General features: G+C 36.5%; 1 protein-coding gene across 1 annotated transcript in view; it reads left to right on the plus strand.

The window, feature by feature from the left end:
* Positions 1–27,390, plus strand: part of betaggt-I (geranylgeranyl transferase type-1 subunit beta) — a 135,233-nt gene that overhangs the window by 45,306 nt on the left and 62,537 nt on the right. The window contains exon 3 of the mRNA XM_067137803.2: positions 23,205–23,337. Coding sequence (XP_066993904.2) covers positions 23,205–23,337 — 133 coding nt within the window. The remainder of the gene's footprint in view (positions 1–23,204; positions 23,338–27,390) is intronic.

Below are 27,390 nucleotides of genomic sequence, written 5' to 3' on the forward strand. Positions count from 1 at the left end.
CACTCCTTCCAGCTAATATTTAACACAGCTGCTTACCATCAAGCACTCTTCTTCACTCGTGCTTTTACAAGACTACCATTTTATCTCTTCGCACGAGAGTTACAACAGTCTAACCATTTTTATATTATTATAAACCCCACTTGTTCTAAGCAGCAGAAACGTCTCTTTACTAATTTTTTAAAATTGTGTTTAAACTCCACCCGGAGTTATTAACTACATTCTTCATCATTATCCTGACGCTTGAACTGTTCAAAATTCGATAATTTTATCTAACACCCTCAACCATCACAAGGCCCCACTTTACTTGTTCCAACGTAACAATTTTATTATAAACTTCACTTGAAGTGAGCAACAGTAACGTCTCTTTACTAGCTTTAATATGTTTTAATACTCCGTTTGGAATTATCAACTACATTTTTTATTTTATCATTATTCTAACACCCTCAACCTCCACAGGGTGCCACTTTACAAGGTTTAACGTAACAATTTACGTTCTTATAAAATTACCATTATACAATTTGTTACCAATTTTGAAACTAGGACATTCAAGAAAGTGTATAAATTTACTACTATTTGTTTTTTAAGACTTTATTAAGGCTTCATTTTAAGAATATCGTAACTATTGTTAACTATTTGCTCTCCATTTGAAGCACATTTCCAACATCATCCTCACTTTCATATGTAATTTTAATACAATCAGGTACCTGATTAATTACCTTTCAGATTGAGATTAAGGCTGAAGATGCCCTTAATTAAAGGGTGAAACATGTCCCTATAATTTTATTCAAGATTTAATTTCTTAATTAAAATCTCTATTTATGTATTGAATAGGTGGAATAAATAAATTGTAATATTTATTTGACTTCTAATACTATACATACCGAGCGAGTTGGCCATGCGGTTTGGGCACACAGCTGTGAGCTAGCATTCGGGATATAGTTGGTTCAAACCTCACTGTCAGCAGCCTTGAAGATGGTTTTCTGTGGTTTCCCATTTTCACACCAAGCAAATGCTGGGGATGTACCTTAATTAAGGTCATGGCTGCTTCCTTCCCACTCCTAGCCCTTTACTGTCCCGTCGCCGTAATAAGACTTATCTGTGTCAGTGTGACGTAAAACCAATTGTAAAAGAAGAAAAGGAACCCTATGCATGAAAAGACAATTAGTGATTTTAAAATTAATTTCATAACAACAATAATATATTTTAAATTGGTAGGATAATGTGATGAACTTATTTTACCACACATTGTATCAATTTTTTTTTTTTTTTTTTTTAACGTTTACATCATCAACATAGAACATAGAAATCTGCACATGAGTATTCTGAATTCACCTTAATTTGTAGCAAGGCCTTTATCTGGAGCCTAGAGCCAATTTCTCTGAGGTGTCCAAATACTTTACTTCAAAGAAAACACTCTCTCACAATAGGAGAAGAAGTACCTGGATGACAGTAAATAAATTCGAAAATTCTCTCAGAATTATGTTTGTACCACTTGCTTTAAATTTTTTTGAAAGTTCAACCCATAGACTTACACCCTTCAGTTCTGTGTCCTCAAGCATTTTTTTAAATTTTTTTAGCACAACATCCACAATCAGTTCATCAAATAGTTTTACCACATTTATGGCATGAATTTCACTAGAAAGAATTACATTTATAAACTCAGCTGATTTTTCAACATTTCTCCATTCTAATTCATATAATGTAACTATTTTGAATCATGAAAACTGCTCAGCACCTTCAAAAATACCTTCCCACAGTTCAAGATATGAAATGCACTGATCATAAATGTTCACAACAGTTTCTTCAAAATCTGTCACCTTCATGGACTAGTGATGCGGACTTCTGTTTATCTGCCTGAGGGATGAATTTATGTTTACTCCTCGAAATGAGCTTCTCTTTTGAGTCCTGATACTTGAAAGACACCTAAGTAGCAGAAATATCACTTCTTTCCATCTCAAGCACAGTATCATAGAAAAGTGGCAAAGAAGCATGGATAACCATACGTACACCTCACTGGAAGGATCTAAAAAAAAACATTACTCTTGGACAAAAATTGCTACTCTGAGAGAGATAGAATGATTTCAAACCATCATAAATTAACAAGATTCTGTGGACTGCTGGTAAGAGTCTGAGAAACCTGGTACTGCTATGACAGAGCACTTTATTGTATTCTACACTGGCAAATTCACAGAAGTCCTTGAGTTGAGCTACCCCCATAATATATATACACTCAACTCTCGATTTACCGTAATCGGATCAACCACGCTGTGGCTTAACCTCAATATCAAAAACACTAAAAATGCACGAGTGTTAGGAATTACACTAATACAGAATCACAAAGGGTCTGGATAATATTGCCCGGATGATACTCTCCTCACCGAAAAACTTCTTTTAAGAAACTTGAGAAGCAAAATAAAGAAAAAGTGTTTCTCGGTGCAAAAGCAGAAAACCATGACTGATTATTTTCAGAAACAGTAAAGTTAGGTAGTCTGAATATTTTTCTTTGCCTTATTAGTTTCAACGAAATATGCTGTTTATTTTTCCATTAATAATTGTGCTAAAACTTTTTGCTGGTTAACCGCAATTTTACTTATCCGGTAAGCCTTAACCCTACATTATCCCGGTTAATCGAGAGTAGAGTGAATGGACAAATTTATAGATTTTCAGAACAGTAACTTCAGTATTGATGGGTAATTGATCTGCAACATTCTGGACACAATTACAAGCATTGTGTGCACCACAACCTATACCTAGCACGTTCCTTCCTAGTCCATTATGCAGTTTACTGAGAACATTTATTTTTCCTTGTCTTCTTCACACCTTCAAAATTTGTGTTTGTGTTATTTGCACGATATGAAACTATTTTGTGTTTGAGATTATGGTTCTGTAAAGTTTTGATAACACACTGTGATAATATTTCTGAAGTTTTACCACTAACATCATGAAATTCTAACAAGCCGAACTCCAACAGTTAGGATGAAATATCTTGCTAGTACAGGAAATAACTTCAAAGCTAACCTGTAGGAAGTATCTATGGTTATGGTAACAAAATTAGCTGTTTCAAGTTCAGTTTCAACATTCTCGTTTACAAATGGGGCTATTAAATTAACTGGTAACACCTCACTTTTTGTTTTTTCACAAGTAAACATTTTATCAGCCAAATTATGTAGCAATTTTGACTTGCAAACACTCTAATGGATATTCAAATCATTCTGCACAGAATGATAAACAAAAGTTGCCTCTCAAGCAGCACACTGTAAATCTTCTGCAAATTTATTCACAAACTGCCATGCTTACACTAGAAGCTTTAACAGCTTTGCAATGCTTCTGAGTTCTCATGTGCTTATTCATGTCCCTAAAACAAAAAAATGCAATTGAAAATCATGAATTACACACAGTGCACATGACCTCATCTTCATTCCCATTTTCATTATTCCTCTTTAGAAATGGATATTCCTTTTCTAATTCAGTTGAGAAGTCAAATTTCCTCTTCGACATTTTAAGAAAGAACACAACACACATACAGATTTTTACAGAATATATAAATCTTTACCAATGAAGGGAGAAATGAAAGAATGATAAACTTTGATATTAAAAACAACATCGTGACAAGCTTTATAGTGCATATAGTGCCTTCTAGTAACTGAAATTGAAACTAAGTAATCTTTTGACTTCTTTCCTGTATCCTAATATATCCAAATAAGAAAATGCAGACATTTTGTCATTAAAAAAAAATATGATCCAGACAATGGTACTGCCCTTAAAATACAAACTGTCCATACAAAATCCAGATGTCTGGCAACCCTACCTACAGTGTAATTCAGTATTTGAATACGTAGGCCCAAATATATCAGTTCTCTATATTAGGTGCCTTTTAGTGATAACATACCCTTCCCTTCCGATTTACGTGGAAACGTTCCGGTTTTTAACTCGTCTTCCGATTTTCCGATTTATTTTTACTCCGTATTTTTGACCAATATAACCTTGAATATGGTCAATACTCTTCCCTTAGGATAAATTATTGTGTGCTTGTGTAATTTACGCAAGCTGATTTTCAAGTGTATTTATTTGGCAAGTGTACCGTCCGTCGCCTTCGTGTATCATGTTCCCCACTCACTACAGTATCGTGTGTGTTTTACAGCCGGAAATTCAGGACAGCAATCGTCCTACAAGCAAGAGAGGCTAGTGCGTGCTAGCGACTCCGTTAATCAGGACGAAAGATTGAGTTTCTTGTTCGCGCGCTGTTAACATCGTTTCTGTGCATAGTTTTGTTGCAGTTGTAGGCCACGTGGTATTTCCTACGGTTCTGTGCTTTACCCCTGTTGAAGTCATATGTTAGTAATGTATGAGACATATTGATCTGTTTTGTATGTGGTAGTTTCGTGTATTTCAGTGCATTTGTGTTCATCCTTAGTTCATAATTTGAATGAGTTGAATGTATTTCAGAGAGTTGTGTCGGTGACAGTTTCTGCTATTTTCTCTTCATATTATGGCCACAAAACATAATAAACGTTATCTCCAAGTGTTGAAAGATACCTATAAAATTGAATTTCTGTTCATGTTACAGTCTGATAAAGGAAACTATTGTGCATTTTGTTCTGTGCTTATTACATTTTCTTGTAACCATTTTTATGTTTTCTTAGTTTAAGATTTTAAATTTAATGGTCAATTCGCTTTATAACTGTAGGCCTTTCTTCATCAAGCCTGCAGCTCAATATACGTAATAAAATCCAAAAATTAAATATCTTCCTGTTTTTGATTTCTAAAGGTTGGCAGGTATGGTGATAATTTCCAAAAGTAGGCATGATAATTTACAGTAGTATTTTAATGGCTTTCTGATATGTTTTTTTTCTACTGTAAGATGTAATGTGTAGGCCTAAACATAAAATAGGTCATAACTCTAAAACATCTTGTGAAATTCTGTTATTACTCTAAACACTCCAGTAAATTTTCAATTTGCTTGGTAGAAAACTCTGGAATCAGGTGATTGTAAAGATAATACACTGAATATTTCAGGCTGTCTTTGTGGAACTTTCTGCCTTGACTAATCTCATAAATAATTTTTTTTTTTGCTAGCGGCTTTATGTCGCGCCGACACAGATAGGTCTTATGGTGACGATGGGATAGGAAAGGCCTAGGAGTTGGAAGGAGGTGGCCGTGGCCTTAATTAAGGTACAGCCCCAGCATTTGCCTGGTGTGAAAATGGGAAACCACGGAAAACCATCTTCAGGGCTGCCGATAGTGGGATTCGAACCTACTATCTCCCGGATGCAAGCTCACAGCCGCGCACCTCTACGCGCACGGCCAACTCGCCCGGTTTATAAATAAATACATGTCATGCAAGAATTATTGAAAGTATGCAAGTACTGAGGATGCTACATGAAGAAAGGTCGGACATCAAAACTGAAACTTGTTTGTGATGTTTGTGAAATCATCATCACCACTTCACATTATCCAGCTGTAGCCGGGTAAGGGAATATATGGTCCTCTCCACTTTCTTCGGTCTTTCCACAACTCCTCTTCCAATACAGTGTGTCCTTCGATCTCAATCGTGGTCTTCTGCGGCCTCGCCTTCCTTGCATTTACATTTCGATCACTTTTTTTTTTTTTTGCTTTCTATCATTCATTTTTACCATTCCAGTTTCTTACAGGATTTTCTCATTCCTTATTTTGTCTCTTCTACTCTTCTGTATCATACTCCTCAAGAATTTCATTTTGGCTGCCTGTATTCAACTCTCATCCTTCTTTGTCACTGTTCAAGTTTCTGCTCCGTAAGTTGCTATGGGAACGTAATTCATCTTGTACATAGTTTTCTTTGCTTCCATTGGCACATCTTTGTCCCATAACATGTTTCTTACACTATGATAGAAACAGCTTCCAGCTTGAATCCTCTTACTAATTTCAGCATCCAGTCGAGCATTCACTTATAGTTATGAATATCTTCAAAGAGAAAGCATGGTGGAGAAACATTTTACTTCTCTCATGTGACTCCAGGTGATGTAAAGAGCGCCCTCAATGACATAAAATCAGGGTCTACCGGACACGACGGAATAAACCTGTCCCTTTTGAGAAAAATTCTAGACATCATTCTTCCTACAATAACGCACATTATTAACACCTCTCTTATGATGGGAATCTTTCCTGAGAACTGGAAAAATGCCATCATCAGACCCTTGCCGAAAAATAGTACCCCTATAACCTTTGACGATTACCGGCCTGTTAGTATCCTCCCTGTACTAGGAAAAGTACTGGAAAAACTAGTACATAAACAAATGACAGACTATCTCTTACATCATAACTTACTCGACAGATATCAATCAGGGTTCAGATCGAATTACAGTACCAACACAGCATTGGTAAAAGTAACTAACGACATTCAGCTAGCAATGGATAACGGACAAATGACAATTCTAATTCTTCTTGACCTTACAAAAGCATTTGACTGCGTAGACAAAGACATTTTACTAGCCAAATTAGAAGCGATGAAATTTTCTAATAATGTATTATGCTGGCTACGTTCCTATCTCAGTGGACGTAAACAATGTGTGTCAGTGGGAGACAATATGTCTAGATGGCTAAATACTGAGATGGGGGTAGCACAGGGTGGGGTGTTATCACCGCTTCTGTTCTCCCTATACATGAATGACCTATCAGAACAACTGACGAACTGTAAATATCAATTTTATGTTGACGATATCCAATTGTATATTCATACCAAGCCGAATGACATACAAGAAACAACCATGAAACTAAACGAAGACCTATTTAACATTAACGAATGGACTAGTAGCCACTGCCTGAAGGTAAACCCATTAAAATCGCAATCCATCATAATAGGATCTAAAAAAGCGCACGCCAAGTTAGAAAGTATCAATATACCGGTTATCAAGATCAATGAAACACCTAAAACACTGAAAGACTCCGTTAAAAACCTTGGAATAATTTTCGATAAGTATTTAAGTTGGTCAGAGCACGTAACAAAAATTTGTCAACGTGTATTCGGCTCATTACACTCACTGCACAAACTGAGGGACTTTCTTCCTGTCAAAACCAGGAAACTGCTCGTTCAAGGACTAATTCTACCAATATTTTATTATGGTGACGTAGTCTATAATAACATAAGTTATTCACTTGGTTCCAAACTTCAACGGGCGCATAATGCCTGCATTCGATTCATTCTAAATGTTCCGCTCCATTCCCACATCAGCCCATTCCTCCATCAGCTGTCCTGGTTAAGATTATGCGATAGACGCAAGCACCATGCTGTTTCTCTTCTGCATAAAATTTGCGAACAGGTAAACCAGACTACCTGAGAATAGATTTCAGCTACCTCTCTCCCTCAGGCAGAACACCTGCAAGGTCATCAACACGATCCCTGTTGTCCATCCCCATTCACCACAGTAGGATGTATAACAACTCATTTGTACCGTGGACCATACGTTCCTGGAATTCCCTCCCGGCTGAAATTAGAGACATAAGCAACCTAAAGGTATTCAAAAGAATATGCTGGAACTTTTATCTACAATCAGAATAATTTACTCCAAGAAGTACCCTCAAATGTTAGATTAAGTCTAATGAATAAAGTGTAAATATAAAGATTAGTAACATTGACAATTTTCGAGGTATAGTTTTAATAATAGTAAATACTATAAATTCAATTTAAAATGTTAAAAACAAATTATGATACTTTACATTTTCAGTTAAATTACATTTCAAGTTAATTTTAAATTATATTAAACTTATTTTTAATTTTAAGTAGTTATAATGTTCTGTTTACACAGGTGTACAATTATATGGTTTGGCATAATAGCAGGCTACATAGCCTGAGCCCCGCCATGTACAGAAAGACATTAATAAAATAAAATAAAATAAAATAAATTTCATTGGGTTCCGTATTGAAGTGGGATTAGTAAATTAAAATTCTTTCAAGGTCCACCTATTCAATACAATGACATTTAATTGTGATTCAATCACATGTCAAATGGTACTAGTTTCGGCATCTATGTGACATCATCAGTCTTAAGTACAAATTGAACAATTACACATATGCCTAAAACATCTAAAACACATTTTAACACATTATAAAATACATTACTATGCCTAAAACATCTAAAACACATTTTAACACATTATAAAATACATTACTGTAATGATACATGAGATAAGTTAAAATTTTGTTACAATTGAATGCTGTGATATAAAATTCTTAAAATTCTGGCAATTTGTTATATAGTCCAGTCTGTGTACATCTGGGTTAAGTGAATTTGTGCTGTTTTATGCTGTCTATATGGGTGACACTTGTTCACTTGATATTAGGTGGTTCCAGGAAAGTTTAATTTGATCATGTAAGATCGCGATATAAATAGAGATGAATTCCCACTTCAATTTAAACCTGAAGAAGAGTTAGATGTTGGAAGCACTGTATGGAAGTTACTAGAATCATAAGAATCATTAAATGATGATTGACTCCCCTTCAAGAGTATGTTGTACGTGTTTGTTACCCAGACGGAGCCGGACGATGTGTTTGTGATAGCTAAGGTAGGCAGCGGTAAAGGAGGCGAGGAGAAGGAAGGAGGCGGGGCACCTGCGGGGGTATGGAACTAAGGCGGGGCGGAAGGATGGGGTAGTGGGGGTAATTGACGGGAGTGTGTATTACGGATTACTTGAAAAATCAAACTGTTTTTCGATAGTTTGATATTTTTAAGCCAATTGCATATCTGCCAACTTTCCCGATTTAGGCGGGAGACTCACGATTTTCGACGGTTTTTCCCGCCTCCCTAATTATTCTATTATTTCTCCCGATTTTAGCTTTTTTTTTTTTTTTTTTTTTTTTTGGTCAACTTCAAACATTTGTTTTCAAATCCCACCATTTCACGTTTGTACGCCTGTGGCTGAAGTCCTTCTCTCATTGGCGCTTTCAAATGAAATATCGATTGTTATTAATACGAGAAATACGCGCCAATTTGCGATGTTTATTGAATCCTGTATATCGCGATGCGTATATCGATTGTCAATCTCTTGTTCTCGCGTGCTATGTTCGTGTTTGTTCACATCAGTCCAGTCGATTCTAGAGACTAGTAGCTAGATTTGGGATGTTTTTTAGTAATTTAGTGACAATTTCAAAGATAGCGACTAGTGAATTTTCTAGAGATTCTGGCGAATTGTAATTTATTACTTGATTTAAACAGCATTGCGCTTCGCATAATCGCATCGGTGCATGATGCAATATATTCATCTCTGCATTTGCTAAGTAATGGCATCTAAATTAATGATCGATTCACAGTGTGGAGCATGAGTTCATACTATTTTCGGAAAGCTTATCAGAGACCGATCATCTTACTCACATACTTCCTGTGAGGGAATAGAGATGTCTAATTTTTAGCCTCGTACAGCAACATTCGGGTTTTGAAACAGTAAGTGTTGGTATATACCATAGTACTCCTGTACCATAGCACTCCTGTATTGCGCAAGACATTTAGAATAAGCAGTTTTGACCGATTGTATCTCCTGAGTTTTATATCAGAATCTCCTGATTTTTAGTTTTGTAAAGTTGGCAGGTATGCAATTGATTAAAAGTTTGAAAAAGATATTGGGTTTCTCGTAAATTTTGTTTAAATTATAATTGGGGTTGAAGTATTGATCACAGTTAATGTAACAACTTTCAATAATATTCATGATGGGTCCCTTATTTGCTGTTTGAAGAACTTCCATATCATTTTCGATCTCAGTAAATTTATGATTAGTGTCATGCACATGTTGACCCATGGCAGAGAACTTATTATGCCTCATCGCGTTGACATGTTCTGAATATCTAATCATAAAGTTACGTGCTGTTTGACCCACGTAAGGGCTGCTGCATTCTTTACATTTTAATCTGTATATTCCAGTTTTGGAGTAAATATTGGGGGTATTGATTGATGCAGAGTTGAGTAAAATTTTGAGGTTCTATTGTTAGTTTTGAATAAAATTCTCATATTATGTTTCCAGAAAAGGTTAGTGATTTTGTGGACGTCATTATTGTAAGTGAAGGTGGTTGAAATAGGAGCTTTTTCTTTTTCTTTTATGGGTTTTGGGGTGGTACCTATATTTGTTGATTATTTATTCTATAAACAGCCTGTTGTACCCATTGAACGTAGCAATTGCCCTTATGGTGTTAAGTTCATTATTAAGTTCTTTGTCATGGGTATGGCAAAAGCTCGATGGACCATGCTATTATATGCTGGATGTTTGTGCATTAGGGGATGTATGGAATCTTTGTGGATCGTGTTAGCAGTTTGTGTATGTTTCCCGTATATTTTGTAAGACAGACCACAGATATTTCTGATAATGGTTATATCTAGAAAATTGGTTGTTTTATTAATTTCTGGCTCTAGTGTGAATTTAATGTATGGGTCAATACTATTCAAATCTTGAAGAGTAGAGTCCGCGTTCTTGATTAATTCATCCATAATGACGAATGTGTCGTCTACATATCTGGCCCATATGAGAATATTTGGAAAGTTGTTATTGTTGATTTTTGTGTGTTCTAAGTTATCTAAATAGATATTAGCCGAAATTCCTGAAGAAGGTGATCCCATCGCCAGTCCACTCTTGATGGATAACTTTGTCAAAAACTAAGAAGTTTGTACCTAAGGCTGATGATGGCACACAGATGCCGAAACTGGTACCATTTGACATGTGACTGAATCACAATAAAATGTCATTGTATTGAATAGGTAGACCTTGAAAGAATTTTAATTTTCTGTAATCCCACTTCAATACGGAACCCAATGAAATTCATAACTATAAGTAAAGAGAAAGGCCTATCAATATATGGGCCTAAAATTAAAGTTGCCAAATTAGGCAAAGATATCAATTTCCTGAAGCAATGTATTACACATGATTTAACACCTAATTTTTTGAAAGGAACAATTAAAAAACATAGTTATGGACCACATTTGATCAAAACTCAACAAAAAACAAACAAAGTTTGGCTAAAAATGAAATTTGCTTTTTACATAAAAAAATCCTTCTTAGATAACAAATTGTACGAAACTCACCTTGAAGCAGCTCATCTGCTTTCTAGAGCACAATGGAACATATTTCAAAATCAAATTGACAACAAATTGTTTGATATTCTTTCACAAAAACAGCTTACTTTAGATAGAAAATTAAACACTTTGAAAAAGAAACAGCGTAAGTTTTCACTTGAAAATCTACCCAAAGAAATCAATTTGACAAAAAGCATAATCGAGAAATTTCATCCCCCTGTGGTTAACCTTTCCAAAGTAAACCTTAATAAGGAAGAAATCACCATCCTATCAAAAGGCCCTAACCAAAACTGGTCTAACATGAATAAAATAAATATAATGACTAACATGATTATAGAATCAGAAGCCACAATAAATAAAATGCCTTTAGAGAAACAAGACGAAATTAGGTTTGAAATAAAAAGAAAACTAGATAAGATGGGCACAGCTAAAACGTAAGCAGAAAAACCATTTCCACTAAGTCTAATGACGACAATTTTATCTCTGAACATAAACAAATCATAGAACTTAAAAATAAAATAAAACATAATTACTTAATAATCACAAAAGCAGATAAAGATAAAGTTACTGTCTTAATGAATAAAACTGATTATGTATCCAAAACTAAAGAATTTTTCAATACCAACACATTTAAAATAATCAAGAAAGACCCTACTCAAAAAATCCAGAGACAACTAAAACAAACAAACAAAGGACTTATCATTTCTTTTTACAGACCATGAAAAATATAAACCAGTAACCATGAATCCAGGCCTTCCTACAGTTAAAGCCCTTCCAAAAATTCACAAACCTAATATTCCTATCTGACGCATTATTAACTATATACCCAGTCCACTCTATAAAGCATCCCGATTCATTCAAAGTTTCCTAACCAAAAATTATCACTTTCTCTCCAATAAATCCATTAAAAACACTACCGAACTGATTGAGAAATTAAAGGCATTTAACCTACAACCTAACCACTCCCTCCACTCCTTTGACATAGAAAATATGTATCCGAGCTTACCAATTTCTAAACTTCCCAAAATCATTGAAAATAATTTAAGTAAATACAGTTCTCTTCGTAAACTAGAAATACAAGATTTCATTCAGCTTTTAAAATTGGTCATCAACAATTGTTTTCGACAAAATTATCTATCAACAGAATGGACTGGCAATGGGATCACCTTCTTCAGGAATTTTGGCTATGTCTGTTTAGATAACTTAGAACACACAAAAATCAACAATAACAACTTTCCTAATATTCTCATATTGCCAGATATGTGGACGACACATTTGTCATTATGGATGAATTAATCAAGAACACGGACTCTGCTCTTCAAGACTTGCATAGTATTGACCCATACATTAAATTCACCCTAGAGTCAGAAGTTATTAAAACAATCAATTTTCTAGATATAACCATTATCAGAAATATCTCTGGTCTGTCTTACAAAATATATGGGACACATACACAAACTGCTAACACGATCCACAAAGATTCCATACATCCCCTAATGCACAAACGTGCAGCATATTGGTGTCAGAAGTGGGATGGACAAGTGTGATAAACTAGTGGATAAACTCTTACGTAAAACTGGTGTCAGAATCAAGTACCTGGTAGTGAATTTTGTAGTCAACAGAAATATCTACTAGCGAAATGAATTCCGAACAGCTTCAGATTTTTCTAAGCAAGTTTAGTGAGCTTGAAAACAAAATCTTACCTTCCTATGGCGAACTCATTAGTGAACTGAGATCTGAGCGGAGGTCAAACCTGGACCATCTGAAAACAGATTTAAATGAACAGAAGAGTGAGCAGTTAAAGTCAGGAGCGAAGTGCGCTCTCTCGAAACCGAGGTCGACGATGACGGTGTGCGGGATGGCAACGAACTGGACGAGAAGGGATCCGAAGAGTTGCTCGCGGTTGTGGAGTCCGGAGTTCGAGGCCCAGACGTGGAAGTGAGTGCCCTGCGTGCGGAAACGATGGCTGTGGAGACGCGAATGAATCCTGCTAGCAACGACGGCGGCTTCACCATCTTGAAGGGAAACCCTACGGGACGACGGGATTACTTCCAAGAGAACATACCAGACCCAGTTCGAGACCGGATCGACGTCCAAGAAGAGTGCCAAATATCCGATCGCCGGACTACGTGTACAGAAGGTGACAGTACAACGCAGCCCCCAGCCAAGTTCGACCTACGAGGAGGTTGTGGGAGTGCTCGACGTGCGCTGTGGTGTCCAGCAACTGAGAGCCACCTACAAAGTCCAGCTGCAGGAGAGGACTCAGCACGCTGATATAACGTCGCGGAAATTCGACGCCGAGATCGAGCGACCAGGAGACGTGATTGTGGAAGAGTTATCCCGAGGTGACATCAAGCTCGAGGCGGCTTACGGCTGTGATAAACCACGTGGCGCTGAGACTCGTCCAGGGAGGACGACCGGCAAGAAGCAGAACTACGAAGAGGCTCTGACGATGGCCCATGAGACAGAGGCACCATATGCCCCAGAGGAATCACTTGATATCTTGCAAAAGCAAATAGAAGAACTTTGGAACAAGGAGACCCTACCCGAAGATTGGAAAATAGCTTTGATCCATCCATTACACAAAAAAGGCAGCATGAAGAACATCAACAACTACAGAGGAATATCTTTGCTACCTTTGACTTACAAAATTCTATCACTTGCCATCCTGGAGCATTTGGAAGCACAAGTCGAACATCAAATAGGTGAATACCAAGGAGGGTTCAGAAAAGGTCGCTCAACAGCTGAACAGATCCAAAATCTCAAAACGATCATCAGATATTGTACACTAAGGTCCAAGCAGTATGTGTCTGTCTTTGTAGACTTTAAGAAAGCGTACGACTCCATTGACCGGGAAATCGTGCTAAACATCTTAAATGAATTTGGAGTTGATTTGAAACTGCTGCCATTAATTAGAGCCACCCTGACTGATACAAAATCCAAGGTGAAGTTCCACGAATGTGTCTCGCATTCCTTTGACATCAAAACAGGAGTCCGACAAGGTGATGGGCTATCCCCGATACTCTTCAACTGTGTTCTTGAAAAGATCATCAGAACCTGGCGGGTGAGATTACAGGAAACCAACTATAGTCCATTGAGAATAGGAACCAAATCCAAGGGGATTGCAACAAACTGCTTAGCATTTGCCGATGATATTGCTGTTCTCTCAAACGACATAGAAACCGCTAGAGCTCAAGTTGAAATTTTAAAGCAAATTGCCGAACAAACTGGTTTGCAGATATCGTTTGAGAAAACAGAAGTAATGGCTAACATCAAAGAGGCTCCACCAAAACTCCATACAAAATACGGGGACATCACCCGAGTAGACAAATTCAAATACCTGGGTGAGATCATCATGAAAAATGGACTGGACAAGGAAGCACTTCAGGAGCGAGTACGCAAACTGGAAATAGCCTACCAAACATCCCGCACAATCTACAACAAAAATGCCTTTCCCAAAACACCAAGATACGTCACTATGAAACAGTTCTGAAGCCAGTAGTTCTATATGCAGCCGAAACCCTGTCTCTAAATGCCAACAAAGGACTCCTTGAAGAACTGGAGAAGAGAGAACGCAAAATTGTGAGAGGAATCTTGGGATCAAAGTTCAGAAATGGAATCCATCAAAAGAGATCCAACAAGGAAGTCTACAGCAAAATAGAGAAAATTACCAACACAATCAGAAAAAGACGGGCACGATTTTACGGTCATCTGAAAAGAATGGACGGAAGAAAGTTAACTAAAGAAATCTTTCACTTTTTTGATTCATACCCCAAAACCACAATTCCCTGGTTTAGAAATACCAAAGAAGACCTGCAAATGCTACATATCTCAGCTGAAGATGCCCTTAACAGAGATCTCTTCCGCAAGAAAATATTGACGAACGGGCTAAACCGAGACGAGCAACCGAAGAGAAGACACGGTGCCCCTTGGACAGAGGAGCGTAAACAGGCCCACTCACAAAGAATGAGGGAAATTTGGTCTCTAAAGAAGGCCAAGTTCAGTGTCAAATGCAACAAGACTTAACGTGGTCGTTGATGGCCCCAGCGAATTATATATATATATAAATAATAATAATAATAAAAATAATAAATGGTAGAGAATAAAAGATTCTACTCACGTCATGTTCATAGAGCTGCAAAACTGCAGAGGTCACCATAGGATCCCTCACTTTATAATAATAATAATAATAATAATAATAATAATAATAATAATAATAATAATAAATGGTTTGAGCATAAAAGATTCTACTCAGGTCATGTTCATAAAGCTGCAAAACTGGTACTCTGCCAACTGGACCTTACTTACAACCCCCTGCAAACGTTAGAAAATGGCAGGACCATGCTTGCAAGGCTACCATAAATAAATGTAACTACTGTTTAACTCTAATAAATATCTATACATTCAAAAGAAAAAAGATCATGTAAATTTACAAATTAATATGTACAATTTCCTGTAAAAAATCAGTCCAACCCTAATCCCACATATTATTCTCCTCTTTGTTACCACCTTTAGATGGTTACTCACTTCCGTAGCTTTCTGCTTCTGTGCCTGGATTTGAAGCCTCATGTTCCAGAACTCCAGCACCGTCCTCCATTCAATCTTCAGTTGAAGATATGTCTCCAAACTTGCGCCGTATTATCCTCTCTCATGCAAGATATGCCTAGTCACTGCTGACATAAAGTGCCACCCAACTTGATGCACTTAGTAATATTTATCAAGCAACTCCGACAGAGCCCGATAGACTGATGATGGTTCATGTGTGCCTGAATTGAAGCAGTCCACAGTTTATCCCTCACTTTACAACACTGGCACAACAAATACACTCGCTCAAACTTCATAAATATTGGGCCAGCAGCACGATATACTGACAACAGTCACGATCCACAAGCAGTGAGTATGGACTGAGAGTTACCGTAGAATAATTTTTTACCAAACAACATGAGTAACATCATGTGTCCTCTGAATCCGAATAAGCAGTCCTCCAGACTAACACTTCCTACATATTTATACGCTTGCTAATCACCTTTCTACTTCATTCAAAATGAAATCTGTTCCATTCCATCACTCCCATGTTTTCATAATCAGGTGCTTGGGTAAACCCAGCCTGCCAAATTTTCCATTCCGTATACATCATATACACATGACTGTTTTTATGTGCATATTCACATCCATGGTTTTACCCAAAATTACACTCGGAGGCTAAGTTGAAATGTCCCTGGAAAAGCTGCCTGATTCTTACCACTAATATATATTATTTTAACAAATACTTGAAATGCCTAAATTAATTAAAATAATCCAGATGAGTACATTATAATATTAGCAATTGATTTTAGCGTAGTAATAATAATAATAACAAGAACAACATAATTGCCTCAATATTTACTTACATAATAAGCTATTTCACATTAATAATATACAACAACCTAAACAATCGTGCGTGTAATGTGGAACATGTTATAATCAGTATGACTGGCTGTACTTCAAAGTTGACAAATAGAAGGCTTTATAACACTATAACACTATTATCAAGTTAGCTTATGCTATGAGATGCATCGGTGCTCCCATCTACTTGCCGCCATCATGTAGGTTTGATATGTAACAGTGTTTTATTACAGAGTTTGAAATGAATGTAATAAATGCTGTTCAGGAAACAGTCTAATTCAATTAAAGAAATACATGTGCATCAGTGAAGTAAATGTTCAAGGTTTTGATGGAGGAGTTGGATATGAGTGGGGGGTGAGGATATTTCATAGATCATAAGAAAAGTATGGGTAAAGTACACTGGGTAGTTAGGTGGTGGGGGCTCCAAAGATTTTCAGAAAGTTTGTGATTCTAAACTTTATAGTGATATCAAGATTGAAAAGAAGGAGTATATGTATGACACATGCAAAAATAATTGGCACATACTTGAGAAAACTAAAAAGAGACCTTAAGGGACGGAAACTTTCAGATGGGAAGGCAATTGGAGGTTGTGGGCCACTAACTGATGATGAAAGAGATAATAGTAGTAGTAGTAGTGTAACCGTCCGGGCTTCTCCAGCCATACTAATTTATTGTACAGTCCTATTACGTGATATCACTCAATATCAAGATTATCTGTCATCAGAAATTATTCATTAACACATATTCAATCAATTGTAAATAAGGCTTTTGGAATTATATTGTATATATTAGAACATCATTTATTATTTAAATTATAGATAGGAATTCATTATGTACTGTGAATATGGTCAATATGTTGAGACAGAGTTTGTATCATTTCATCCCATACTTGTGTACACGGAAAGGTTATTCTTAAAGCGGGGAATTTATGATGAGTCATTGGGTTTAAACATGAGTACTGTACTATACAGCGGCCCGTGTGCAAGGCTAGCAAGCTAGGAGATTACTTCGTCGCCCCGCCTACTGGTTACTTGTGAAGAATGAAGAGAGGAAGATATGATATGAGATCAACGAATCAGATGCTTTGTTGTATAGAGACTGGGTATGGAGCTGTTACCAAGAGTGGGGAGAGCTCGGGTATATTATCTTGCATGGAGCAATCCTCAACACACAACTACAATTTATTTTCGGGGCAGTGAGTTGTCGCTTCAAGACACAGTACATAGCTGCTGTGATGTTGTCGGATCAGAGTGAGATGAAACAAGCATACGGCTTGTGATATATTCCATAATTATTCTGGACGAAGAACTACATTAGTTCAAGTCCACGGTACTTGGTACAAGTCTGTATTGTATCAGTAGAATAGCTAAGCTGGATTGAGATTTCTGATAACATGGAAAAATTCACAACACTGAATTTTCTCCTCATACGATCAACGGTGATCAATTTTCACAAGCATAGGGCCAATGTCTAATTTAAAGACTAGACAGTTAGGGAGTGCTAGTCCAGATAGCCCAAACCATATCGCAGAAGTAAGGAAGGATGTCCATGGAGCCAGTCTGCAACGAGAAAAGGGGAACGAGTAACCACGGAATACAGATGACCTCAATGGAAACTTCAATTGGTGAGCCACAATTAGACAATGCAAGCAACAATATATTACAGTAACGTTAAATTCTTGATTCCCTCCAAGCTAAAAGGTACTTTTCCAACTCATCGCATTTTTTTTGTTTAATAAATTCATTTGACCAGATATTGTGTTAATTTTCTTTCTCAAAGCAACACTTAATGGTTAATTATTTAAAATCCTACCCCTGTGATTTAAGTATAAGTCTCTATGCTAGTAAATATAAATTTTGCTGTACAGTTTTGTTTAAAACTGTAAAGTTGGTGCCCAAACATTACATAGAGAAATGGGAAACCATGGAGTGATAATTGATTCTATTTGCATGACAATTTGCGGGCAATTTGCGGGCAAGCCACGTATAGTTTATATTCATGTGTCCCCAGGTATTAACTTTCGTCCCCTCAAGTGTAAAGCTTAGGAGAGCGAACAGTTACAGTAGTAGTAGTAGTAGTAGTAGTAGTAGTAGTAGTAGTAGTAGTAGTAGTAGTAGTATGGTTTGGCTACAATATTGAACGTATGGGGAAAGCAGTTTCTTTAATAAAGGATCCACTGATGATCATCCAGTTCACCAGCTTTGTCCACCTGGCATTGATTCATGGTGTTGGAATCCAAAGGCAATGGCAGAAGGGAAGAGAAATCCCTTCCATATGATGAAGTAGAAGCTATGAATCCAGTATACAGGGATTTCAGCAATGAGAATTTGTTAGAGAAGTGTTTGATGGAAGAACATAGAACCTGAACGAGAATTTCAATAGTTGATGTGATAAAAGTGTCATGTTGGGTCTAGAAACATTGAAAATAGGTGGATGCTGTTATCCGTTTTAATGGCGGAACTGCTTCAAGGTACAAAATGCTATAATCACTAGGAGTAGTTTGAAAATAGCTTTGATTGTAGTTGACTGAAGAAGGGTTTTCAAATCGGAAAAGGCAGTCCAGAAGGCAGGAAAGGAAGCTAAAATGAGGAGAAGAGAGCCCAGAACAGAAGAAAGGAAAATCAGTAGCTCAAAAATCAGGATGAATATGAATATTAAATGAATGCTTCAATTTTATCTCAGGTGCGATGAAAGTATAGGATGTCGATATCTATGATGGTTCACGAGTTATTTGAGACAGATATCTTAGCTGTATATACCAAAGTATTTTTTGGTGAAGCACAACTTTTGAGAATTTAACCCTTGACTGGTGTTGTGCGGTCTTTAAAGATACCAGTGACTTTGTACACCCCTGGTGCTTCCCCTGCATTCCGTTCTGGCTATCGCCGTTCACTGTAGCTGTCACTTAGTACAAAGTCAACTGCTATCTTGACTTGTAGCTTTTAGTAAATGTTGGTTTTCTCAGGAACTTGATTTAAATATTGTGCGGTGCTGTTTACGACCCCACAACGGCGTTTGTGTTACGAAGTTTGTCGTGACTTAAAATTTTGTAAGTGTTCATATTTCATTTGAAGTGCATATTTGATACTTTTTCTTTGTGTAAGCCTTGATATGGCTTCCATATCTCGCCCTGGCATGTCAGTGTGTGATCATAGTATCAGGATGCGCAGATGGCCTCTTGCGATTTTCTTCACCATCCTCGATATTATTGGAATAAATTCTTTTACTGTACAGACATCGCTCAAAAACTACATGCCTGCCACTAGCTTTCACTTTCTGAAAACATTGGACAGACAATTAACTGAACCCTACCTCAGTGAAAGACTTGCAAATGATCGACTTCTGAAAGAACTGTGAATGGTACTGTCAAGAATTTTTAATAAGAAAACTGTTTCAAAGGTGCAATCATCCAACTAAAACTCAAAAAAGAAGTGATGTGCACTGTGTCCTCACTCTGCTGGAAAAAAAAAAAAAAAAAAAAAAAAAAAAAAAAAAAAAAAAAAAAAAAAAAAAAAAAAAAGACAAATCAGTACTGTGTGAAGTGTGACCGTCCAACCTGCCAAACTTGCCTTTCTGTGGTGTGTAAGGATTATGGAGAAGATATGTAGCGGGTTTTAAGTGGTTGTGAAAATGATGTAAATGACTGAAATTTAAATACACCTTTGAATTTGCTTTGGAGCAATAAACATTTAAAATTTGTTTTCATTTAAGTTTAATTCATGGGAGTGCGATTTTCTTTTAAAATCAGTGACGGTAAAACAATTGTGTATTATCTCACAATCTATAATCAGTAAAGATGTTAATTTCTCATTGTAGGTAATGCAAAATGTATAAGAAAACATAATTTTTGAAACTTAAATAAAAGGTGTTTGTGGTTATCCAGTCTATCGTATCATTTTCAACCCCACAACGCCATTTACGTACCAAAGTCTTCACAACGCCAGTCGAGGGTTAAAATAGAATTCACAAATTAGACCATTTTTGGCCTCATATTGGTCCATATTAACTCTAAGCTCATGGAAATAAGTACACCGGGTGTTGGTGGGTCCTCCCTGTCAGTATTTATTGTAACCTTGTTAACTTAATCATCGATCGTCCCTATACATGTTTCGAGAAATGGCCATTATCTTCATCAGTGATAATATCATGAGCTAAATTTCCTATTATCTAAGACCCTTTATCATTAATTACAATTAAAACATTAATTGCTACAAATTTAAAATAGTGCTAAGTATAGTGAAGTTATCATATTAATTATAACCTTATGTGTTCTAAAACCGAGCTCGATAGCTGCAGTCACTTAAGTGCGGCCAGTATCCAGTAATCGGGAGATCGTGGGTTCAAGCCCCACTGTCGGCAGCCCTGAAGATGGTTTTCCGTGGTTTCCCATTTTCACACCAGGCAAATGCCGGGGCTGTACCTTAATTAAGGCCACGGCCGCTTCCTTCCAATTCCTAGGCCTTTCCTATCCCATCGTCGCCATAAGACATATCTGTGTCGGTGCGACGTAAAGCAAATAGCAAAAAAAAATGTGTTCTAAACTTCAACAATAAGAGTATAAGCAAATTTCAAAGCATTTTCTATGATTTCATGTACAAGTAATTGAGATGTAGTACTTAAATGGCCTCACCCCAGTTAATATTCACGGTTACCTACCATTGTAATACCATATTTTAAACACAATTCATGGTATTGCATTTACCCTAAAATGGTTTTAAAATAGCACTTACCTCTGTATGTTTGGAATTCAGATTGAAGTCCTCAGTGATATCCTGTCATTTCTTTTTCTTCATTGAAACTGAAACTATGTCCAATGTCCCTATATCTGAATGCCAGTTCCTTTATATACACTTTCTCACTTGCTGTAAAGAACAATAATTTTTACTTTCTTCCATTTCAGTCAATTCTGTTAAAGGACGGTACTTCCAAAAAGCAACGCGTAATAACATAAACGACACTTACCTTATATGCGAAAAATGCCACCTGTTTAGGCATGGAACAGCTGTGCGCACAAAGTATTACATCAAAATAATTATGTCAGACACGAAGGTCACTAGCTTTTAACTCATATCTAACTTAGTCGAGCTGAAGTTAGGTTTTGTCTCCGAATACAAAGTCAGACTTTAGTTCAAGTGGCCCAGCTTTTTACTTCACTAAGTAAAGGTGAAGTTAAGTTGAAGTGATGTCTCTAGTGTTATTTGACTATGTGCCAGCACCAGGTTTCACCCTCTCCCTACATCATCGTCATCACTATGCATCTGATGCACAGATTGCCCATGGGCGTTGAATAGAAAGGTCTCTTCGAAAGCCACACATCATCACATCATATCACATCACCTGAGTCTGAGGGCTGATTTGAGGTCTACTCAGCCTACATGAGAACACTTGAGATGCTATCTGACAGTGAGATAGCGGCCTTGGTCTAGAAAGCAGAAAATAATGGCTGAAAGGATTTGTCACACTGATCCTGTGTCATCCCGTAATATGCAGATCTTTGGGCTAAGCAACAGTTACTTGGTATGTCAAGGCGTATCAAGGCTGTAGCACCATAGTTTTCAAACAAATATAATACTGATTATTTGAGTATTTAAACAACCTATTATGCTATTCATTTATTTATTTACACTGTTTATGCCCACAGTGGAGCACCAACATCAAACCTTATACAAAAAAGTCGTTGATAACACTTGATAACGTTTTCCTTTCCCATACTTCTTCATTCTGGATGATCTTGTGACTCGTTCTTCTGAAGATGTACAGCTTACGCTGCAATATTTTTGGTGATAGTTGTGTGTACTTGTTATTTAGAATCCATTTCTCTTCTCTATTTTCAATTTGATCTTTAGTAATTTTCAATTCACCTAAATCCATTTGTATTTCTTTAAACCATGTGTTTTTTGTTTTTCTATTTTAAAAGAAATCAAAAAGTTCTTTCATGAGTCTAGTATTTGGTAAGCGATGTATGTGTCCAAAGAATGCAATTCTCCATTTTCGCATCATGTCAGTGATCGATTCACTTTCTTTGTAAAGTACTGAATTTGGCAAAAGTCTCCACTGGCCATCAATCTGGTGTTTTTTGTTAATAATTATCTGAAGAATTCTTCTATCAACTTTCTGCAGTTTGTTGTTGATTGGGTATTCAGTTTAAATAATGTTTCAGTCGCATATATTGCTTCTGGCTTAATGATGGAATAATGATGTTGAAAAATTTAGCACTAATAAAGAGACTGTTTCTTGTAACTCGGCCAGGTAATTTCTTCTGCTCATCTCAATTTTTGAGTTGCAGTCTTAACAGTCGGTGGACATACCTTATTCCATTCATGCATAATTTTTTCCAGCACACAATTAAAAAAAAAATGGGGATAATCCATCTCCCTCTCGGAGACCAGTATGAATTTCAAATGGCTCACAGATTTCATTACGCTATAATTAAATTGTATGGTAATGTGTGACTATATAAATACAATTGTAATTAATATTAAGGCTACCAATCTCATAAAGAGCCAATTTGTATGTACAAATACAATTTTAATCTGACATTGAAAATTTTTGCCTTATATCACAGAAGAATTCGCTGATATATTTGCTGTATTTAAGAAAGTGTATCGGTTAATTAATATTGAGGTTATTTAGAAGCCATGCTGTGATGCTCATACAAGTGATTTCTGACTCTTACAACAGAGAATTTATAATTATTGTTACTATCTGGTGTTGAACTGTTTTTTCCAATTTATACGTCTTCTATTTATTTATTTCATGTAGTGTACATTCATTCTCTCTCTGTTTCAGTTTCTGTGCAACTTTGGCTGGTAGTGAGAGTGACATGAGGTTTGTTTACTGTGCTGCCTGTATCTGTTACATGCTACGTGATTGGTCAGGAATGAATATCGAGAAAACATTAGAATTTATTGTGAATAGCATGGTAAGAACTATGTACCTTTGAATATGTAATTCTGAATGTTATATTAAAGCATGAAATTCATAAAGGAATCAAATACAAAATCAGCATATTAAATTCGCAAGTTCTTTCAGTTATGAGAAATATTACTACATAAGCTTCATTACGCTATAATTAAATTGTATGGTAATGTGTGACTATATAAATACATGAAGCTGTTCTGCAGTGAAGAAATGGTCACCATGAACAGGGTAAATCTGAATGGAGATGGAAGGGGAATCTAGTTTAACATTGACATCATAAACATTGGACAAGAGTGCTAATTGTCTGCTAGTGTGCTAGTAATGTTAATAATTATTATAATAATTGTGTGGCCTCAGCTGTTGTGTGCAAATTTTGATCTGACACTGTTTAGGCTACTTGTTTTCAATTTCAACAGTCCATTTTACTAGAGTGTAGAGAAACAAGAACTCTGTTTGGGTGATGTATTGTTGAGTTTGTAATTTTGTCAAGTAACATCAAATGTGTCACCAAAAATGCTGACATTGTGTGACATAGAGTGTTGAATGGATTTTTTTCCACCCCATGAAACATCTGACTCCCTCTGCTGGGTTTGAACTTGCAATCACCAAGCTCGATAGCTCCAGTCGCTTAAGTGCGGCCAGTATCCAGTATTCGGGAGATAGTGGATTCGAGCCTTACTGTTGGCAGCCCTGAAGATGGTTTTCCGTGGTTTCCCATTTTCACACCAGGCAAATGCTGGGACTGTACCTTAAATAAGGCCACGGCCGCTTCCTTCCCACTTCTAGCCCTTTCCTGTCCCATCGTCGCCATAAGACCTAACTGTATCGGTGCGACGTAAAGCAACTTGCAAAAAAAAAAAAAAAAAAAAAACTTTCAAACTTGGGATCCTGAGGTCGACATTCTTTCACTGATCGACAGAGGTAGCTTGGAAGTGTGCTGACAGAAGGGAGATAATGAGCTGTTGGGTGCACTTCATGATACACAAAGCGATCTGCTGAAAATTTCTAAATTCCTGAATACAAGCACAAACTGGGAAGGAAGGAGCTCATAAAGATAAAAACTTATTGGCTGCTTAATATTAGCAGTAGGCAATGATCTCACTCAAGAACCTTGAGACTAATTTTCCTGTACTGCAATCTATGTGACATCCCAGTAACTACGAGCTTAGACGATGCTCGGAACTTGGTAGCTGATATATCATTGATGATTACTTTCAGAGCTTGATAGTTGGTATATTATCACATCCTCATGTAGCAAACACAATCATAATGTGTATTCCAGTCAATTTTGTCAAAATATACTGCCTGAGTTTTAAATTGTTATTCAATGATTTATAACCATGCACAGTGTTTAGGACTGCTGACTAAATATTACATAACATGTAATATATGGTATTTTCAATCATGAAATTACCTGCATTTTGCCATATTTTAGCAGTAGCTTCGTCAATTGGATTGCCACACCTTTCCTCATGCTGGCGGCTCTGAGATACTACTGCAAGCTTCCTATGTAGGACAGTGCAGTGTCGATGCACTAGGGGAAGTAAGAACCTCCACTTGTATAAATGTACTGAGTAAGTGGCTGTGTGGTTTGGGTCACGTAGCTATCAGCTTGCATTCGAGAGATAGTGGGTTAAAAACCCACTTCGGCAGCCCTGAAGATGGTTTTCCATGGTTTCTTGTGTTCACACCAGGCAAATACTGGGGCTGTACCTTAATTAAGACCACTCCTAGATCTTTCCTACCTATCCCATCATCAAAATAGAGTAAAATAATATATTATTATTGGTCCACCTTTTCAATATATATATTACTTTACTCTATTGTAATCACAGTTCAATACAGATCTATCATTATGAAATTTATTTCTTTTAATATCCCATCATCACCATAAGATGTATCGTGTCGGTGCGACGTACAGCGGATACAAGTAATAAATCTCATTGTAGACCGTATTGGATGTTGTTTTATGTATGAACATTCTGATTGACTGACTGGCAGCAATGATATCCTTTATGTTTTTAATTATTTCACTACCAGCTCTGTATTGTACTTTTTGTTTTTAACCTCTTTTCAACACAATTGTGTGTTTTTCTCTTAGCTATGATGAACATTCTATGTTTGTTTCACACCATTTTTAAGCCTATTTGATTTTCTAAATGTAAATGTTGATTCTTAGGGTACCATATATTTTGAGGACACTAGGTTCGGGGCCCTGACCTAACTTTAGGCTAAGATTTATTTCGGCTGATGATGCTTACGACAGTTAAGAGAAACATGTCCCATCTTACAACGCCTGTTGTTAATGTTTATATCCTAAATATAAGGAAAGATAAGTATTGAAAAGGTAGTTAAACTATTATTCTTATTTTAATGTTCGTACAGTGGATAGTAAAAAATTGTATAAATGCCTGCCTTCAATTAAATTAAATTAAGGTTTCCTTCTGGTTTTCTAGTTACATTGAAACTTTATTGCCATGTATGATGTGCAGAAATGGTTTAGTCAAAATCTGATATTTGCCATGGTTATAGGTTGTTGAAAACAGTGAGTTTTCACAAAACTCAATATTTACTTTCAACCTGTTACAGCAGAAGTCAATAAACACAAACAGCATTTTACTTCTATTATGGCAAGCGTTTCCTGCAAGAAGCAACAATATTGACGATAATTGTTCACACAAATTAACTCCTGATTATCGATCAGTTTGTGCCAGCTTTTGCATGGACAAGATCACGGGAAAGAAGTGATCCTTTATATTAAAATATGCCGGACTGAGTGGCTCGGATGGTTAAGGCGCTGGCCTGCTAACCCCAACTTGGCAGGTTTGATCCTGGCTCAGTCCGGTGGTATTTGAAGGTGCTCAAATACGACAGCCTCGTGTCGGTAGATTTACTGGCACGTAAAAGAACTCCTGTGGGACTAAACCGTGGCACCTCGGCATCTCCGAAAACCGTAAAAGTAGTTAGCGGGACGTAAAGCAAATAATATTAATATTATTATTATTATTATTATTATTATTATTATTATTATTATTATTATTATTATTATTATTATTATTATATTAAAATATGGAGATGCATACAAGCGATTCAGAAAATGCCATACCTGTAACTGAGTACCCGTGTGGCTGTGTCTGCAAATTCTGCAACCCACTTATCATCCTCCATTGTCATCAAATGGGTTTTTTGCAGCTTTCAGCATCTTTAAATGTTGGGGAGAATGCTTTGTCTTATTTCAAGTGAGATGTGGTAAGCCTAGAACTGTGAGGTTCATCAATCGCACTGCAGTCATCCTCGCTCCCATTACTATGACCATGCATGTAACCTTGAGATTCGTCTGCCCATTTGTGCCTCTGCTTATTTTCAAACCTGTTCTTAAAATGCCATGAATTATCACTATCATAAACGTCTTCATCTTCCTCATAGTCATCCTCTTAATGGGTTATGATTCATGATACAGTATTAACTTATTCTTGTCTCCTTCATAGCTGAAGCATAGAACATTGCTCACACCAATCAAATCACATTCACCAAAATTATCTTGTACAAATTTTTCTCATCGTATTCAGCATCGCCATGCAAGAACTGAAAACTTTTGTAAATCTCTTAGGCATCATCTGTTCTGCCCTGTCTTTTGTTTCCATACATGAACTTAAGCAGGGTCTTAATTGTGGTTCTATCTTGACTAAGGTTGGTTGACATATTGATGGATTATTTTTCACCTGGTCACAAATTAACAACAATGCCTCTGACTTGAATATATATAGTGAACTCATGATTTAGGATTTCTACATCATCCATGTCTTACCATATGTCTTTAAATATCTGCGGTATAATTCGTCTTCTCTTCATTGGCGTCTTTGCAGTTACATCGGATCTTCCATAATTAACATCTTAAGTTCCTCCATCTTCTGTAAATCGCATTATCCCCCATCCATCTCAGACTAGTCCCAAAGTTGTAGGAAATTATATATTTGGATAGAGGAATAATACAAAAAGAACAATTTAACACTAACAAAATACAAAACCAAGACACATTGCCATCTTTTTCATT

This window comes from Anabrus simplex, chromosome 1, assembly GCF_040414725.1.
Source record: "Anabrus simplex isolate iqAnaSimp1 chromosome 1, ASM4041472v1, whole genome shotgun sequence".
Taxonomy (NCBI): Eukaryota; Metazoa; Arthropoda; class Insecta; order Orthoptera; family Tettigoniidae; genus Anabrus; species Anabrus simplex.